At 30.8% G+C, this 19,729-nt stretch overlaps 2 protein-coding genes across 3 annotated transcripts; one reads left to right on the forward strand and one right to left on the reverse strand.

Moving 5' to 3' along the window:
- Window positions 1-1,442: 1,442 nt before the first annotated feature.
- LOC135127282 (histone deacetylase complex subunit SAP18) lies at window positions 1,443-2,126 on the forward strand. Its single transcript, XM_064053727.1, has 2 exons — window positions 1,443-1,604; window positions 1,650-2,126. Exons 1-2 carry the CDS (start codon window positions 1,545-1,547, stop codon window positions 2,067-2,069), a joined length of 480 nt encoding a protein of 159 aa, XP_063909797.1. The 5' UTR covers window positions 1,443-1,544; the 3' UTR covers window positions 2,070-2,126.
- Window positions 2,112-18,496, reverse strand: LOC135127281 (uncharacterized). Of its 2 annotated transcripts, XM_064053726.1 has the most exons (4): window positions 18,385-18,496; window positions 10,318-10,519; window positions 10,013-10,257; window positions 2,112-2,597 (listed from the first exon to the last, which is right to left on the reverse strand). In XM_064053726.1, the coding sequence occupies exons 1-4, from the start codon at window positions 18,418-18,420 to the stop codon at window positions 2,172-2,174; spliced, it is 909 nt and encodes a 302-aa protein (XP_063909796.1). In that variant the 5' UTR covers window positions 18,421-18,496; the 3' UTR covers window positions 2,112-2,171. The 2 variants fall into 2 exon arrangements, with proteins under 2 accessions (XP_063909796.1, XP_063909795.1); XM_064053725.1 differs by having other exon boundaries at window positions 10,013-10,519.
- Between the last annotated feature and the right edge of the window lie 1,233 nt (window positions 18,497-19,729).

Genomic DNA, 19,729 nt, shown 5'->3' on the forward strand with positions numbered 1-19,729 from the left:
TTCTAAAATTTTAAAAATCGAATAATTGAAGAATCAAAAAATGGTAAACAGGAATCGAATCATCAAAAAATCGAAACATTGAGAAATTGAGAAATCGAAAAATTTAAAATTCCAAAACTGAAATACCGAAAAATTGACAAATCGAAAAATCTAAAATCGAGAGGTCAAAAAATCGAAAGATCCAAAATTCGAAAGAGCAAAAAAATGAAAAACCTAAAATTAAAAAGTTCGAAAAGTTGCAAAATAAAAAAATCGAATTACAGAAAAATCGAAAAATCGAAAAATCTAAACAAAGTATCGGAAAACTAAAATATGGAACAAATTGAAAAATTGAAAGATTCAAAAGTACCAAGACTGAAATATCGAAAAATACCTAAATTGAAAATAAATAATGTTGTAATAATTTTAAAAATTCTCTTTTTGTTAATGTTTTTTTTTCTATATTTTTAGTTTTGGAATTGTTTGCCTACAAAACCAAAAAGAATTTTTTTTTGGGTTTTTGAAAATATGTTTAATTTTGCTATAATGGTGTTGTAATAAATGAAATATTCATTAATAAAATGAATATAATATAACTTATAATAATAATAATAATAATATTAATGTTTATTAGTACCTATAACAAAAGTCGTTGTACAAGTCACAAATTCAATACAAGGCACATTACATACATATGGATTTCTATAAGTTTAAAATCAAGTCATAACATTGGATGGGGGCACAATTACTGAGGTAACACTGAGGAATTCATAATAATTGTAAAATGCATTTTTGATGAGATAATCTGATATTTGTCTCTTAAATTGCTTTATACCAAGATTTTGAGTACTTTCTGATAATTTATTGTAAAATTTGACAGAGTAATAATTGAATGACTGGTTTCTTTTTAACCTTACAAAATTTGGAAGAAGTGCAGCGTTGTGAAGTGTATTATACGAGTGAATATCTTTGTGTCTCATATGATTATTGATGTTAAGTTTAAGATGTAGCAGTGAATTTAATATATATATTGACGGTATAGGGTTAATATTCTTAAGGATGTAAAATATGAGCGGCAATCATTCCACTGATGGTTGGATAGATATCCGGATTTTTACCAGATTAATCTAGGATAAATTACGGAAAAATTCCAGATTTTTAACCGGATAAATGTCAGGGATAGTTATCCAGCCATTAAAGCTATTTTTGAAAGTAGTCGGTTATTTAACAACAATTTCTGAAAATTTTCTTATCGCATTTTTTGCGGAGGTTTTTATTCTTAGACTGTTGACATTTGTGAATTTATAGAAGATTGCAGTCAAAATAAAAGATAAATGTTCGTTGATTTATAAATGATTTGTCAACGTTTTAAAAATAAATTTGAACCCTATCTTAGTTACCTAAGCGCCGCCTCTGGCTGCTCCTCAAGTGACATCCAGCGCCCCCTATCACATTTTTGCAACGACTTAAATGCGATAAACAAAGTCTAACCTCACTTTTAGTGTAACTCATAATCACCCACTAATAAATAAAAACGTCTTGATAATTCCCACTCAAGCGCCACAATGGCATCAGTGGACGTCGTAATCGAAGAAAAAAAGGACGACGCCGTCGACCGACAAAAAGTAAGCCCACCTAACCTCAAACTCCACCTCACACTCTCTTTGCAGATTTGCCCATTTCTCCTGCGCGTTTTCGTCTCCTCGAACGGCTACCACTTCAAACCCACGGACTACAACAAAGGCAACACCCCACAGAACGAACTCCAAATATACACCTGGAAAGACGCCACTTTGCACGAACTGACCCAACTAGTCAAAGAAGTGAACCCAGAAGCGCGCCGAAAAGGTACAAAGTTCAACTTTTCTCTAGTTTTCCCGGACATGAGGGTGCCCATCTACCGAATGCGGGAGATTGGGAGCACGACCACCGGAATCAAGGGCCCTGACGACCTGAAAACGCTGAGTCAGTCGCGGTTTTCCATCGGGGATTTCATGGACATCGCGATCACCCCGGCGGACTCGTGGGGGTCAGGCGGGAGGAAGGGGTACTCCCAAAACTACAACAACCACCGACAGAGGCCCTACTGATTTTATGAACCGTTCTTAATTTAAGCCAGAAATAAACACAGATTTTGTATTAATTAATTTATTTGTATGGCATTATAATTACAATACGACTAATACCTAACCCTAGAATTGCCCCCCGGGCGGGGGCCGGAACTGCGGCGGCTTTCTCGGCTGCAGTTGCACCTGGGGCCGCTCGGGTAGCAATTGTTCCTCTTCTTCCGGCTCGTCACACTTGTTCCCAGTTTCGTACGAGTACTGTCTGCGCACCCCGTCGGGGTCCACGTAGCCGTACTTCCCGCGGGTGATGCAGTCCGTTCCCAACGTTTCTTCCTTGAAGGTGCCGTCTTCATTCTCGAAGCCCCAGGTGATGCTGCCGTCGGGGTTGTCGGTTCTGTATTTTCGCAGAATCTGGACTGGGGGCTTGCGGGTGCGTCCAGGGCGGCCGTTGTGGCCGTCTTCGTCTAGGTACTGCGAGGGCTGGCGGGCTGGGTGGCTCCTGGTGGGCTGGCGGACGGGCTGGGGGGCCTGGATGGGAATTTGTTGACGAACCTGTGAAAAAATGTCGACCGGTTTATAAAAAAAACAGGTTTGTGGCTATTTTTAGTGTTATTGTGTTATAACGTTCACTTTCTTTTCGTGGTGGCGTAAATTTGTTATTATAATTTATTTTGTTTGGAATTTTAATGTGAAAGCGAGTTGGTGTGGTTTTATTCATTGCCTTCACGGTGCAGTGAATGAGTCGGTTTTTTCAATTTGTTTTGTTGTGTTTTTTGGGATAAAAACGATTTAGAGAGGTGAAGAAAAGGAGAAAATGTGTTTGGAATGTTGCAAATTTATTATTGTTTACTAAGATGTAAACCATAAAACCAAAATAGGTTTAAATGTTTTAGACTTAACATTTTTCTTGTTACGTAAGTAAATTAAAAAAGTTGCATAAAAGTATTAAGGAAATTACATTTTAAATAAAATACAGTCGTCGTGTTATGTATGCAAATTGTTCATTTTTTATTTATAATAATATCCCAAAAATCCAGCCCAAGGTTGTCTAGAGGAGAGGAGAGTGGGTCGGATCGCATACTCGTAAAACGAGACCAAACAACTGATTTTTGTGTCATATAGATTAAAATTGTTTTCTTTTTGTTAAAAACTGCATTCTTTTGACATTTCAGCTTCCAAACTTGAAAATTTGATTAAATTTCGCAATTACCCGCTGTCCAAATCGTCTTCACTCTCCCCTAAACCGGTTATGCGCTTGCTAATCTAGTTCGAATTTTAAATTAACACTGCAACAATTTCTTTATGTTTATGGAAGTTGTTGATATTGTACATCGATCAAGGATGCCAAAAAAATTAGAGCATTAAACAAGTTTGTGGCGTTCTTGTACAATTAATTATGATTTTAATTAGAGAAATAACATTTCATAGTTGTTTAGTCAGCGATTATTTAAAGATTTTCTTATGAAGTTTTTAATGGATTTATTATACAACTGAGGTAATTTCGACAATGACGGCGACTTTTTAAATGATGCAAATCGTCAACACAACGAGCTTCGCCAATAAGGTGGGCGCCAAGATTTATTCATCCCACTAAGAAAACTGATGCTTTGTTCTTTAATGATATGTTTTTATTTTCTCAGCACTGATTATGCAGTCGACCTCAAAAAATTAATGTGCGATTTGTGTCTCGATTGTCACAGTTTATGTAATTTCTCGAAACACACCTATTTAATTTTAATGAGCGTTACGTCGTGTAGGTATATATGAAAATTAATGTATGTATCCCCACCAACAAGGTGGTGACGTCATTTCAAGAAGTTATTTAATAAGGCGATTATAGTCGAGACGAATTTAATTTTAATGTTTTAAGAGTAAATAAGTGTTTAAAGTTTGGCTTAATTTTTGGACGACTTGTTCTGGATGACATTCGAGAAATCAAAATTCAAACAATTTAAAAAAATCCGAAAAGTCGAATAAAATCGGCGTGGGTTACACTCAACAATTTATTTCTTAGTAAGTACACGACTAATTACAGAGTGATTATGTACAAAATAATTCCTGCTCAACTTGACTGGGTTTTTTCGACACTCGTTGGAGTCGGCTCGACTGAATCATAATTATTCCCGCATTATTTAAACGCATGCTTTCCTTCTAGAGGTTTCGTGATCGAGGTCTTTCTGGAATTCATACGACTTCCACTTCCAGGCTTTCCAGGCCACCGCACGATGAGTCATCATCGCCGTATCTACTAGAACCCATAGGCGCCGTACCGGGGCGGCGTATGGGTTTCTTTCGTAACAATATCGAAAAATTAAAAATCCAGAAATTCCCAAAATGGAAATGGTGAAAAATGGAGAAATTAGAAAGTTGAATAATTGAAGAGTAGAAAAATTTAAAAAAATGGAAAAGCCTAGATGTCAAGAAATCGGAAATTCGAAAAAGCTTAACATCTTTAATAAAAAATTTAAAGGAAATCGAAACATTAAAAAACCGTAAAATGGAAAATTTGAAATATGAGAAGATCGGGAAATTGAATCATTGAAATAGTCCAAATCACAAATTAAAAATAGAAAAACTGATAAATTAAAAAACCCATAAATCCAAAAATCAAAAAATTTAAAAATTTGGAAATTAAACAATCGCAAAATCGAAATATCGTATTCACGGGAAATTGAAAAATCGAAACATCAAAAAATTAAAAAATTTAAAATCAAAAAATCCAGAATGGAAAAATCGAAAGTTGAAAATTTATAAATTCCGAAAAATTGAAAAATAGAAAAATCGAATGGGAAAAACGAAAAATATAGAATTTAAAAATCGAAACTTTAAAAAATCCAAAAATTGAAGAATAAAGAAACTGAAAAATTGAAGAATAGAAACATCAAAAAATCACAAAAATTGAGAAATCGAGAAATCGAAAAGTTGAAGAATTGAAAAATTGAAGAATCGAAATATGCATTAGAAATCCTAAAATTGAAACATCGAAAATTTGATTAATCCAAAAATCGAAAAATTAGGAAATCCAAAAATTGAATGAAACATCAAAAAATCGTAAAATCAAAATGTGAAAAATCGAAAAATTTACAAATTAAAAAGTCCAGTAATCGGGAAATGGAAAATCAAAAAATCGAAAAATCAAATATTGAAACATTGAATATTAAGAAAATCAAAAAATCCAAAAAATATAAAAAACGAAAAACTGAAGAACCGAAATAATAATGTAAAATCTCAAAACTGAAATATCGAAAATTTGATAAATCCAAAAATTGAATAAATGGAAAAATTGTAAAATTTAGAAATTGGAAAATCTGAAATTTAAAATATCGGAAAATTGAAGAATCAAAACATTGAAAAATAGAAAATTCCAAGAACTGAAAAATGGAAAAAACGAAAATTCTAAAATTTAAAAACTTCGAAAAATTGAAGAATCAAAAATCTAAAAATTAAGGAATCGAAATATGTATCAACAAATTGAAAAATTGAGAAATCGAAACATCAAAAAATTGAAAAATTTAAAATCAAAAATCCAGTAATTGAAAAATGGAAAGTTGAAATTTTACAAATTTCGAAAAATTGAAAAATAGAAATTTCCAAAAATTGAAGAATAAAAAAATCGCAAAAATTCAGAAATCGAGAAATCGAAAAGTTGAAGAATTGAAAAATCGAAGAATCGAAATATGTATTGAAAATCCTAAAATTGAAATATCGAAAAATTGTTTAATCCAAAAATCGAAGAACTGGGAAATCCCAAAACTTATGAAACATCAAAAAACCGTAAAATCGAAAATTTGAAGAACCGAAAAACTGAAAAATAAAAAAAAAACGAGAAATCGAAATATCTAAAATTTGAAAATTTGAGATTGAAAATTAAAAAACTTAAGGAATTGAAAATTAGAAAGTATGTAGATAAACTGAAATGCCAGAAAATCATCGAACAATTGAAAAATTCAAAAATCGAAAAGCCAGAAATCAAAAAAATCGAAAGATCGAAAAATCGAGAAATTGAAATAGCCCGAATCAAAAATTGAAAATTGAAAAATTGCGAAATTGAAAAAACCTACAAATCCAAAAATCGAAAAATTGAAAAGTTTGGAAATTAAACAATCGAAAAATTGACACATCGTAATAACGAGAAATTGAAAAGTCGAGAAATCGATGCATCGAAAAATTGTAAAATTTAAAATCAAAAGATCTAAAATTAAATTTATAAAATCCGAGAAATTGAAAAATTGAATGGGAAAAACGAAAAATGTAGAATTTAAAAACCGAAAAATTAAAATTTCCAAAAATTGAAGAATAAAAAAACTGAAAAATTGAGGAATAGAAATGTCAAAAAATCGCAAAAATTGAGAAATCGAAAAATCGAAAATATGAAGAATTCAACTAGGTATGTATTGAAAATCCTAAAATTGAAATATCGAAGAACTGATTAATCGAAAAATCGGAAAACTGGGAAATCCTAAAACTGAATAAAAAACCGTGAAATCAAAAGGTGAAAAATTGAAAAATTTACAAATCGAAAAGTCGAGAAATCAGGAAATGAGAAAATCAAAAAAGCGAATAACCAAATATTTTATATATCGAAAAATTGAAAAACTAGAAAATTTAACACCGAAAAGTCGAAAAATGGAAACATCAAATATTAAGAAATTCGAAAAATCAAAATAAAAAGAAATAGAAAAATCGAAAAATTGAAGAAATCGGAAAATTGTAAAATCGAGAAATTGGAGAAACTGAAATTTAAAACATCGGAAAATTGAAGAATCAAAAAATTGAAAAATAGAAAATTCGAAGAACTGAAAAATGGAAAAAACGAAAAATTTAAAATTCAAAAAAAATCGCAAAATTGAGAAATCAAAAACCTAAAAAATTGAGGAATCGAAATATCATAAAATCGCAAAATTGAGAAATCGAAAAATTGAAAGGTTGAAGAATCGAAAAGTTAGTTAATCGAAAAATTGGGAAATCCCAAAACTGGAACATCGAAAAATTGTGAAAGCAACAAGGTGAAAAATCAAAAATTTACAAAAATCAAAACTGATAAATCAAAAACATGAAAAATCGAAGAATCGAAGGATTGAAAAGTTGAAAAATCAAAAAAACTAAATATCGAACATCGAAAAGTCGAGAAATCGAGAAATGGGAAAATCAAAAAATCGAAAAATCAAATATTTTATATAACGAAAAATTGAAAACCAAAAAATCTAGTACCGAGAAGTCAAAAATTGAAACATCAAAAATTAAGAAATTCAAAAATCGAAAAAATAGAAAAATCGAAGAACTGAAAAAGTGAGAAAACGAAAAACTGAAGAACAGAAAAATCGAAAAGTTGAAGAACCGAAATATTGTAAAATTCCAAAACTAAAATATCTAAAATTTGATATAATCGAAAAATTGTAAAATCGTCAAATCAAAAAATTGTAAAAAAAATCGAAGAACTGAAAAATGGAGAAAAAGGATAAAAAAACTGAAAAATTGAGGAATCGAAACATAAAAAAAATGGCAAAACTGACAAATCAAAACATCGAAAAATCGAAAATTTAGAAAAGCCAAAAATTGAAAATTTCAAAAATATAAAAATGGAAAAATTGCAGAATCGAAAAATTGTAAGAATCGTAAAATTGAGATATTGAAAAATTGAGAAATCGCACGATAAAAAAAATGAGAAATCGGTAATTTGAAAAAGCCAGAAATTGATAAATTGAAAAATCGAAAAATTGAAGAATCAAGTAGCTGAAATTGATAATATTGGAATATCGAGATATCGAAAAATAAAAAAATGAGATATTGATAATTCGAAAAATCGAGAAATTGATGAATTGATAAATCGAACAACTGAAGACCTAAAAAAGGGAAAAATCCGAAAACTGAAATATCGAAAAATTGAGAAACAGAAAAATTGAAAACTCAAAAAATCCAAAAGTCGAAAAATCGAAAAGTTGAAAAAATGGTAATTTAAAAAATCAAAAAAATTGGGGAATAAAAATCAAAAACTTGAAAAATCGGAAAATTTAAAAATAGAAACATCAAAAAAATTAAGAAATCGGAAAGTTGAAAAATCGGAAACGTAGAAACGTCAAAATTCGAAAATTTGAAAAATATGAAACTCGAAAAATTGACGACTCGAAAAATTGAGAAAACTGAAATATGTATTGAAAATCGAGAAATCGAAAAGTTGAAAAATCAAAAAATTGATTAATTGATAAATCGAGAATTCGAAAGATCGACAAATCGAAAACGTAGAAACGCCAAAATTAGAAAATCTGAAAAGTATGAAAATCGAAAAATTGAAAAATCAAAAAATTGAAAAAATTAAAATATTGAAAATCGAGAAAACGAAAAATAAAAAAACTCAGAAATCGATAATTCGAAAAAGCGAGAAATTGATGAATTAAAAAACTGAAATGGACAATTTGGACAACTGAGAAATAGAAAAGTTGAAAGAGCGAAAAATTGAAGAACCAAAAAAATCAAAATCCGAAAAGTGAAATATCGAAAATTTGAGAAACCGAAAAATTGAAAGCTCAAGAAATCTAAAAGTCGAGAAGTCGTAAAGTTGAAAGAAAAATCGGAATATCGAAAAATCGAGAAATTGAAAAGTTGAAGAATCGAAAACGCAGAAACGCCAAAATTTGAAAATTTGTAAAATATGAAAAATCGAAAAATTGAAGAATCGTAAATTGAAGAATTGAAAAACTGAAGAATCGAGAAATTGAATGAAAAAATTGAAATATTGAAAATCGAGAATTCGAAAAGTTGAAAAATCAAAAAATTGAACAATCGAAAAATTGAAAAATCGAAAAAGTGAAGAATAAAAAAATGGAAAAAACCGAAATATTAAAAATCGAGAATATGAAAAATAAAAAAATTGAGAAATTCATAATTTGAAAAATCGAGAAATTGATGAATTGAAAAATTGAGAACCTGAAGAATGAAAAAACTGAAATCAATAGACAGACGGAAACGAGAGACCTTTTTTTTCGTATTCTGGAGGCCATGAAACGTCCAGAAAACATGCAAGTGCCAGTCGCCTGACGGACTCCATTACAATATTTCCGTATGACACTCGAGAAGTAAAAAGGTTAAGTGTATCAAGTTTAGTATAAGTGAATAATAAAAAAAAGGGAAAGGTCAGCGACGCTATTAAGTTCAAGTTGCGTATCGCTTCTATTGTGTTTAATTTATTGAGTGACACTGACCTAAGACAGGCATCAATTTTTCCTCCCTAGGGACACAAATTTAATTTATTAATTCGGCTGTGCCCGCCATTTTGAGATACTTTTCATTACACGACCTTCATGCCATCAGCTATATTTTTTGTTTATAATTAAAAGCAAACAAAGCCCGTTGTGTATGTATTAATTTTTTGCGACCGAATTAATATGCAAAAAACGAACACCAAAAGCGATATTTTGGGTGGAAAATACATTTTTGTACAACAGACTGCGATTTTTGTAACCATTATTTTTTGTGTTAGGTATTGAAAAAATTAATTTGGAAGACGATTTTTTACAGTATTTCGGTCCGAATTCGTCCCGAGTTTTAAAGTCACCGAGCTTTTGAACATTCAGACCTAAGCTTTATGTCGTTGGTAACAATAGTTCCTTTGAGACTATAAACTATTGAGCGATTTTTCTCAATGTGGAGTCGTTTTAAGAACCACAACTCGATTTAAGTGCCACCAACATGAGATATTATATTATTGTGAAGATTTTATTGTACGTTGTTAAAACGATTTGATTAAAAGATCTCGACCGTGTAAGAAAGACGGCTTTAATAATAAATTTAAGCTTTAATTTTAATAATTTATTCTTTTTTGAAGCTGAAAATTTTAATTGAAGAAATATCACGCTGTGTCCAAATTCCTTCATATTTATTTCTTAGCTTGTGAAACAGATTTTTTAATTTGCGTCATTCGTACAGTTCCGGTTCTAAAATAATGAATCCGACACCTTATTAGTCATTACCTGGGCGTGCCTCACAGGCTGCGGCTGCCTCAGCGGCGGCCCCTCCTCCCTGGGTTCCTGCCTCAGTAGCGGTCTCGGCACGTTCTCCCTGGGCTCCTGTCTCAGCGGCGGCGTGGGTCTGGGGGCGGGCGCGCTGTCCCTGATGCTCTCCCTCAGGACCGGGATGGGGCGCTCAGGCCGGAAGTGCACCGGACGCTGGTTGTCCTCCTCCGGCCCGGAGGCCTGCCTGACTGCCGACTGAAGCGCTGAAATGCCCAGTTTAGTAACCTCGTCGTCGAAGTGGCCCGGCGAGGGCGTGGAGGGACCTTCTTCGGGCTCCTCCACAACGGGCCGGATGGGCGCGGGGGCGGCGTTGATCGGCGGCGGCGGCCGACGCAGACGCAAGGGCGGTGGCGAGTCGCCGTTGACTCGATTGTTGCGGAAGGGGGCCGGGCGGGCCTGGCCCACGAGCACGGCGCCGGGGATGTTGAGTCGGGGGGGCAGCTGGGCGGCGGCGTGGACGGCTAGCTGGAAAAAGTCAATTTTTACTTTCTGAGCTTCATCTCCAAATTTTACAATAGTAAATTTGTTTTTATTTTTAGAAAATAAGATACTCCTGTATTTGTGATGTATGAATCCGTGTTGAGTTTTCACCCTACACATCCAGATTTTTGGGAAAAATGAAAATTGTGTTACACCATTTTTCAATTTAATTTTGATATTGCAGAAACGAATGCTCTGAAATGTTGTAAACGTTTTAAGGTTATCCTAATCATAGTAAATCGTTAATCAAAATTGATTCGTTTATTCTCTTCCAAAAAATTGATGACGTCAGCTCAAAATTTTGCCGAATAAATCCTTTTTGAAGTATGCAAAAAAATATGACTCTATATTTGTAGTTTATCAGTGATTCAAAAAATTTAATGTATGTATTATACATAAAAAAATAAAATTCACAAAAACAAACCTTATAATTTTTCGAAAAATCTGGATTTATGTATATATTACAATTTTTTGTTGTTTAATTTTTGTTTAATTTTTCAATTTTCAATACCTCGGCTTCCAAATTTTTCAATTTTTCATTTTTCGATTTTTCAGAATCTCAAATTTTTAATTTTAACTTTCTCGATTTTATATCACAGTTTTTCGATTTTTTATTTCTTTTATTTTTTCAATTTTGCAATTTTTTCTGGTTTTTCGATTTTTTTAATTTTGAATATTTCGATTTTACAATATTTCGTTTTTTCGATTTTTAAGTTTCTCAATTTTCAATTTTCCGATTTTTCAATTGTCGTTTCTTTAACAGTTCAAGTTCTTGATTTCCTAGTTTGTATACGTTTCCACGTTTTCCTATATGTATACTTTTTGTTTTTTTTTTATTTTTGATGTTTCAATTTTACAATTTGTAATTTTTCCATTTTTTTGATTGGAAAAGTTGAAATATAGAAATTCTGAAAAATCGGAAAGTTAAAATATCGAAAAATCTAAAAATCGAAAAGTTAAAAATTGAAAAACCAAAATAAACGGAAAAAATTGAAAAATCGAAAAACTAAAATAACGAAAAATTGCAAAATAGAAAAAGTATCAAATCGAAGAATTAAAGAAATGAAATATTGAAACATTGAACAACTAAACATCCAGAAACTTATTTTAAAAATCGAAAAAAATAATAATTAATAAAACATTGGAAATTAGAAAAAAACGAATCCAAACGAAAAATCCTCTAAATTTTGGTTGGAGGATTTTGGTATTTTGAGGACATGAGGATTTTAAAGATTTGAAAATTCGAGGATTTTAGAATTTTGACGATGTAAGGATTTTGGTGTTTTGAGGATTTGAGCATTTTGGTGTTTTGAGGATTTTGGTGTTTTCAGGCTTTTGATCTTTTGAGGATTTGAAGATTCTGAGGTTTTGAGAATTTGAGGATTCTGAGGATTTGAGTATTTTGAGAATTTGGAGATTTTGGTGTTTTGGGGATTTGAGGATTTTAAAGTTTTGAGGATTTGAGCATTTTGGTGTTTTAAGGATTTTGGTGTTTTCAGGCTTTTGATCTTTTGAGGATTCTGAGGCTTTGCGAATTTGAGGATTCTGAGGATTTGAGTATTTTGAGGATTTGAAGATTTTGGTGTTTTGGGGATTTGAGGATTTTAATGTTTTGAGGATTTGAGGATTTTGGTGTTTTGAGGATTTCAGAATTTTTGAGTTTTAGGTATTTGAGGATTTTGTTGTTTTGAGGATTTGAGGATTAGAGAATCTGAGGATTTTAGTGTTTTGGGGATTTGGGGATTTTGTTGTTTTTTGGATTTGAGAATTTTGCAATTTTTTGGATTTGAGGATTGTAAAATCGAAAAATTATAGAATCGTCAAAATTAAAAAAGTTAAAAATTGAAAAACCAAAACATCGGAAAAAATTGAAAACTCGAAAAACTGAAAAAACGAAAAACTGCAAAATAGCAAAAGCGTCTAATCGAAAAACTACAAATCGGAGAACCGAAGAAACGAAATATCGAAACATTGAACAACTTAGATTAAAAAATCGAGAAACTTAAATTAAAAATCGAAAAAAATAATGAATCAAAAAATTGAAAATTAGAAAAACGAATCTAAACGAAAAATCCTCTAAATTTTGGTAGGAAGATTTTGGTATTTTGAGGATATGGGGATTTTAAGGATTTGAAGATTTGAGAATTTTAGTGTTTTGGATTTTAGTGTTTTGAGCATTTGAGAATTTAAGTAGTTGTTTTGAGGATTTAGGGATTATGATGTTTTAAAGATTCGAGGATTTTGGTATTTTGAGTATTTGAGGATTTTGTTGTTTTGAGGATTTGAGGATTTTGGTGTTTTGAGGATTTCAGAATTTTTGAGTTTTAGGTATTTGAGGATTTTGTTGTTTTGAGGATTTGAGGATTAGAGAATCTGAGGATTTTAGTGTTTTGGGGATTTGGGGATTTTGTTGTTTTTTGGATTTGAGAATTTTGCAATTTTTTGGATTTGAGGATTGTAAAATCGAAAAATTATAGAATCGTCAAAATTAAAAAAGTTAAAAATTGAAAAACCAAAACATCGGAAAAAATTGAAAACTCGAAAAACTGAAAAAACGAAAAACTGCAAAATAGCAAAAGCGTCTAATCGAAAAACTACAAATCGGAGAACCGAAGAAACGAAATATCGTAACATTGAACAACTTAGATTAAAAAATCGAGAAACTTAAATTAAAAATCGAAAAAAATAATGAATCAAAAAATTGAAAATTAGAAAAACGAATCTAAACGAAAAATCCTCTAAATTTTGGTAGGAAGATTTTGGTATTTTGAGGATATGGGGATTTTAAGGATTTGAAGATTTGAGAATTTTAGTGTTTTGGATTTTAGTGTTTTGAGCATTTGAGAATTTAAGTAGTTGTTTTGAGGATTTAGGGATTATGATGTTTTAAAGATTCGAGGATTTTGGTATTTTGAGTATTTGAGGATTTTGTTGTTTTGAGAATTTTGATGTTTTGCGGATTTGATGATTCTGAGGATTTGAGAATTTGAGTATTTTGGTGTTTTGAGGATTTAAAGATTTTGGTGTTTTGAGGATTTGAGAATTTTGGTGTTTTGAGGACTTGAGGATTTTGGTATTTTAGGTATTCGAGAATTTTGGTGTTGTGAGGATTTTGATGTTTTGGATTTGAAAATTTTGCTGTTTTTTTGGGTTTGAGGAGTGTAAAATCGAAAAATTATACATTCGTCAAAATTGCAAAGTCGAAAAACTGTAATATATCGAGAAATTGAAAAGTTAAGAAACACAAAAGTTAAAAATCGAAAAACCAAAAAATCGGAAAAAATTGAAAACTCGAAATACTGAAAAAACGAAAAATTGCAAAATAGAAAAAGTGTCAAATCGAAAAATTATAAATCAAAGAACTGAGGTAACGACATATGGAAACATTGAAAAACTAAAAATCGAGAAACTTAACTTAAAAACCGAAAAAATAATGAATAAAAAAATTGGAAATTTTGAAAAAACGGATCCAAACGAAAAATCCAGATTTTGTTTGGAGGATTTTGGTTTTTTGAGGATTTGAAGATTTTGCTGTTTTGAGGATTTGAGGATTTTCGTGTTTTGAGGATTTTCATGTTTTGAGGATTTGAGGATTCGAGAATTTGAAGATTTTGCTGTTTTGAGGTTTTGAGGATTTTCGTGTTTTTTGGATTTGAGGATTTTGCGGTTTTTTGGAGTTGAGAATTGTAAAATCGAAAAATTATAGAATCGTCAAAATTGTAAAGTCGAAAAACTGTAATATATCAAGAAATTGAAAAATTTAAAAATACAAAAGTTAAAAATCGAAAACCAAAAAATCGGAAAAAACTGAAAACTCAAAAAACTGATTAAAAAATTGCAAAATATAAAAAGTCTCAAATCAAAAAATTACAAATCGATGAACTGCAGTAACTAAATATCGAAACATTGAAAAACAAAAAATCGAAAAAATAATGAATAAAAAAATTGGAAATTAGAAAAAGCGAATCCAAACAAAAAATCCTCTAAATTTGGTTCAAGGATTTTGGTATTTTCAAGATATGAGAATTTTAAGGATTTGAAGATATGAGGATTTTAGTGTTTTGAGCATTTGAGTATTTAGTTGTTTTGAGGATGAGGATTTTGATGTTTTCAGGATTTGAAGATTTTGGTGTTTTGAGAATTAGTGTGGTGAAGAACCGAAGAAACGAAATATCGAAACATTGAAAAACTAAAAATCGAGAAACTTAACTTACAAATCGAAAAAAAAATTAATCAAAAAATTGGAAACTAGAAAAACGAATCCAAACGAAAAATCCTCTAAATTTTGGTGTTTTGAGGATATGAGGAGTTTAAGGATTTGGAGATTTGAGGATTTCAGTGTTTTGAATGAACATTTGAGGATTTAATTGTTTTGAGGATGTGAAGATTTTAATGTTTTGAAAATATGAGGATTTTGGTGTTTTGAGTATTTGAGGATTTTGAGGATTTTGGTGTTTTGAGGATTTGAAGTTTTTAGTGTTTTGGGGACTTTGGGATTTTGGTGTTTTTTGGATTTGAGGATTGTAAAATCGAAAAATTATAGAATCGTCAAAATTGTAAAATCGAAAAACTGTAATCTATCGAGCAATTGAAAAATTTAAAAATAGTAAAGTCAAAAATCCAAAAAGAAAAAAATCGGAAAAATTTGCAAAAGGGAAAAAGTTGCAAATCGAAAAATTACAAATCGAAGAACTGAAGAAACGCAATATCGAAACACTGAAAAACTAAAAATCTAGAAGGTTAACTTAAAAATGAAAAAAAATGAATAAAAAAATTGGAAATTAGAAAAAACGGATTCAAACGAAAAATCCTCTAATTTTGGTTGGAAGATTTTGGTGTTTTGAGGATATGGGGATTTTAAGGATTTGAAAATTTGAGGATTTTGGTGTTTTGAGCATTTGAGGATTTTGGTGTTTTTAGGATTTGTAGGATTCTGAGGATTTGAGAATTTGAGTATTTTGGTGTTTTGAGGATTTGAAGATTTTGCTCTTTTGGGTATTTGAGGATTTTAGGATTTTGGTGATTTTTGGATTTGAGCATTTTGCTGTTTTTTGGATATGAGAATTGTAAAATCGAAAAATTACAGAATCGTCAAAATTGTAAAGCCGAAAACTGTAATATATCGAGAAATTGAAAAATATAAAAATAGAAAAGTTAAAAATCGAAAAACCAAAAAATTGGAGAAAATCGAAAATTCAAAAAACTGAAAAAACGAAAAATTGCAAAATAGAAAAAGTGTCAAATCCAAAAATTACAAATTGAAGAATTGACGAAATGAAATATTGAAACATTGAACAACTAAACATCGAGAAACTTGAATTCAAAATTGAACAAAATAATGAATCAAAAAATTTGAAATTAGAAAAAACGAATTCAAACGAAAAATCCTCTAATTTTGGTTGGAGGATTTTGGTCTTTTGAGGATATGAGAATTTTAAGGATTTGAAGATATGAGGATTTTAGTGTTTTGAACATTTGACGATGTTGTTTTGAGGATGTGAGGATTTTGGTGTTTTGAGGATTTGAGGATTTTGGTGTTTTTAGGATTTGTAGGATTCTGAGGATTTGAGAATTTGAGTATTTTGGTGTTTTGAGGATTTGAAGATTTTGCTCTTTTGGGTATTTGAGGATTTTAGGATTTTGGTGATTTTTGGATTTGAGCATTTTGCTGTTTTTTGGATATGAGAATTGTAAAATCGAAAAATTACAGAATCGTCAAAATTGTAAAGCCGAAAACTGTAATATATCGAGAAATTGAAAAATATAAAAATAGAAAAGTTAAAAATCGAAAAACCAAAAAATTGGAGAAAATCGAAAATTCAAAAAACTGAAAAAACGAAAAATTGCAAAATAGAAAAAGTGTCAAATCCAAAAATTACAAATTGAAGAATTGACGAAATGAAATATTGAAACATTGAACAACTAAACATCGAGAAACTTGAATTCAAAATTGAACAAAATAATGAATCAAAAAATTTGAAATTAGAAAAAACGAATTCAAACGAAAAATCCTCTAATTTTGGTTGGAGGATTTTGGTCTTTTGAGGATATGAGAATTTTAAGGATTCGAAGATATGAGGATTTTAGTGTTTTGAACATTTGACGATGTTGTTTTGAGGATGTGAGGATTTTGGTGTTTTGAGGATTTGAGGATTTTGCTGTTTTTTGGATCTGAGAATTGTAAAATCGAAAAATTACAGAATCGTCAAAATTGTAAGTCGAAAAACTGTAATATATCCACACATTGAAAAATATAAAAATAGAAAAGTTAAAAATCGAAAAACCAAAAAATCGGAGAAAATTGAAAACTCAAAAACATAAAAAAAAACGAAAATTGCAAAATAGAAAGAGTGTGAAATCGAAAAATTACAAATCGAAGAATGAAGTAACGAAATATCGAAACATTGGAAAACTAAAAATCGAGATATTGAACTTAAAAATCGAAAACAATATTAAATAAAAAAATTGGAAATTAAAACAACGAATCCAAACGAAAAACTCCCTAAATTTTGGTTGGAGGATTTTGGCGTTTTCAGGATATGAGGATTTTAAGAATTTGAAGATTTGGCAATTTTGGTGTTTTGAGGATTTGAGAATTTTGGGTGTTTTGAGGATTTGAGGATTTTGATGTTTTGACGATTTCAGAATTTGAGTATTTTGTTGTTTTGTAGATTTTAAGATTTTGGTGTTTTGGGGATTTGAGGATTGTAAAATCGAAAAATTGTACAATCGCCAAAATTGTAAAGTTGAAACCCTGTGATATATCGAGAAGAAATTAAAAATCGAAAAATTGAAAGATTGAATAAATGAAAAAATTTTAAGATCCAATAATTGAAAAAAAGATAAATTCTAAAGTCATAAAATTCAAAAAGTGATGCTTTTTAAATTATAATGATTAGAAAAAAATAGAAAAAACGCAAATCAAAAATGGAAGAAACGAAACATTGAACACTGAAACACTGAAAAATTGAAACAAAAAAGGGAATAAAAAACCTAAACGAAAAATTGAAGAAATGATAAACTGAAAAACCAAAAATTAAAAATTAAAAACTTGTGAAATTCCAACTCGAAAAAAAAGCTGCGCCTCTGGTTTTAACTTTGTAGAAAAATCGCAATTTTTTTTTATAATTTTCAAGGAAGCGATATTCGTTAGGTTGTATTTCAGGGACGAGGAAAGTTCTGTCGAAATAAATTCGACCAATTTTTTACTTTTACTTAGGCTGAATTTAGGATAAGCATGCTAATGGTAATGGTTGCGTAAAGTGTAGACTTTAATGTATTCGTAAACTTTAGTTTTTCCTGCGGAAATTTCAGAACACGCAACTAATTAATGCGCAACGTAAGCGTGAGTGTGCGTTACCTTTGTAATAATGCTCTTATTACAAAACGAAATTTTGAGAAGGATGAAAGTGGAGCAAGTGAATTTAAATTAGTTGCATAATGAGCCGACTTGACCACGGATATTTTCAATCATATTTGAATAATTCAGTCGCATAGAAGGTGCGGAATTTTTCCCTCCGTCCGTACCAATCGCCACCAAAATTAGTAAAGTACGAGTAAAAGTAAGAGCAAGGTTGATCGCAATCTATCAAAGTCTGTTATGGCATGTATTCGGAATTCCAAGGATACCGCCTCTGGCAAAAAACTGCACTATTTCAATTACTAATAATAACTTTCAAGTCCACAATTTCCAAAGAAAACTCAAAACTCCGGCTAGTCGTAAATGGCGAGTATCCAAAGGTCATCCGATGGTACCGATTATGGTAAATGCACCAGCGACCGGCTTTTAATTTCTTGCATAAGCCTGCACTATTGCGTCAACCGGATTTTGATTTTTCTCACAGCCTTACCGCAACGAGCGCGCACAAAATCGAAGAAATCTTCATTCTGTCCACTTCAACCACTAATCATATCACAACTGGAACGTGCCCACTGGTACCAAGTATTATATATAAGCCGCACCCCACTGGGTATGCATTCTCGTCTCGTGGTCTGGCCAAGCCCATTGCAGACTCAATATCCACTTTCACACTCGAAGAAGTGCCTAATTGTGACCAGTGGCGTCGATGGGTACTGTGGAAGGGCGACGGGGTTTTATGGCGTACTGCAAGACAGGCATAAAACCGTACCGTCGAATACTTAAAAAAAGTCATTGAACAGGTTTTAAGAATGCTTATAAAACCTGAATAAAACAAATATGTTGGGAATTTGTGAAAAAAATCACTTGGACTGAGATGAGTAGAAAACCGCCCAACGTTGCTTTTCCATGTTTTGCGCAGATCAATGTTTGTTCATTGATAACGTATGATTATTAATGGAAATTTTGTGAAGGCACTTAGATTCATGAATATTTTAAAAACCGTTTGCTGCTTGGCACTGACTGTTGGCGTTTTACCATTTTGCCGGTACGATATCCAATTTTTCACTTATTCGCATTTACATGTTGTATGAAACTGAAATCGGAAACCCCTAATCTATTTTTTCTGTTCGCTTAATTACCGAGATGAAACCTACTGTGGACAAAAAGTGGCTGTAACATTACACAAATGAAGTATCATATTTAGAGGATTATTTTTTACTTCTGTTTTGGTTTCCCATATTGTTATTTTAGCCACGGATTTGGCTTAAAAAATAATTAAAAACGAATTTTTATTTTGGGTTTAGTTTTTCTCCGGGTTACAGTGTCGTATTAGATTGTTTCGTTTTTTGGAAAAATTGGTGAAACAGTATTTCAGCAGAACTTACCTCGCCCCTGAAGAGCAGTTCCACAAATCCCGCTTCTTTAAAAAAATGTAAAAAAAATATCGAGAAATCGAACATCGAAAAATTAAACATCGGAATTATGATAAATCAAGAAATCGAGCAATCAAAAAATTGTAATATTGAAAAATCGAAAAATTAAAAAATTGAAAAATAAAACATTTCAAAAATCAAAAACTGAAAAACCGAAAAATCGAAACATCAAAAAATGTAAAATTTAATAAATCAAAAATTTGGAAAATTCAGAAATTCCCCTAAATTGAAATGTTGAAAAATCGAAATATCGAGAAATAGAAAAATTGAAAAATTAAAAAAATTGGAAAACGTGCGATGTCGAGAAATCGAAAAACTGGAATATTAAAAAATGTAGAGTTTAAGAAATCGAAAAATTGATGAATTAAAACATCCCAAAACTGAAATGTCGAAAAATTGAAA

This window comes from Zophobas morio, unplaced genomic scaffold (assembly GCF_036711695.1).
Source record: "Zophobas morio isolate AGI-343-1 ecotype UQ-CSIRO unplaced genomic scaffold, CSIRO_AGI_Zmor_V1 ptg000011l, whole genome shotgun sequence".
NCBI classification, from domain to species: Eukaryota; Metazoa; Arthropoda; class Insecta; order Coleoptera; family Tenebrionidae; genus Zophobas; species Zophobas morio.

Excerpts from the sequence above, each read along its gene's own strand:
- LOC135127281 (XM_064053725.1), bottom strand. The coding sequence starts at position 18,420 with ATGAAGATTTCTTCGATTTTGTGCGCGCTCGTTGCG. Across the intron at positions 10,520-18,384 it reads TTTTGTGCGCGCTCGTTGCG|CTAGCCGTCCACGCCGCCGC; the intron begins GTAAGGCTGTGA and ends GACTTTTTCCAG. Across the intron at positions 2,598-10,012 it reads AGCCTGTGAGGCACGCCCAG|GTTCGTCAACAAATTCCCAT; the intron begins GTAATGACTAAT and ends ATTTTTTCACAG.
- LOC135127282 (XM_064053727.1), top strand. The coding sequence starts at position 1,545 with ATGGCATCAGTGGACGTCGTAATCGAAGAAAAAAAGGACGACGCCGTC. Across the intron at positions 1,605-1,649 it reads ACGCCGTCGACCGACAAAAA|ATTTGCCCATTTCTCCTGCG; the intron begins GTAAGCCCACCT and ends CTCTCTTTGCAG.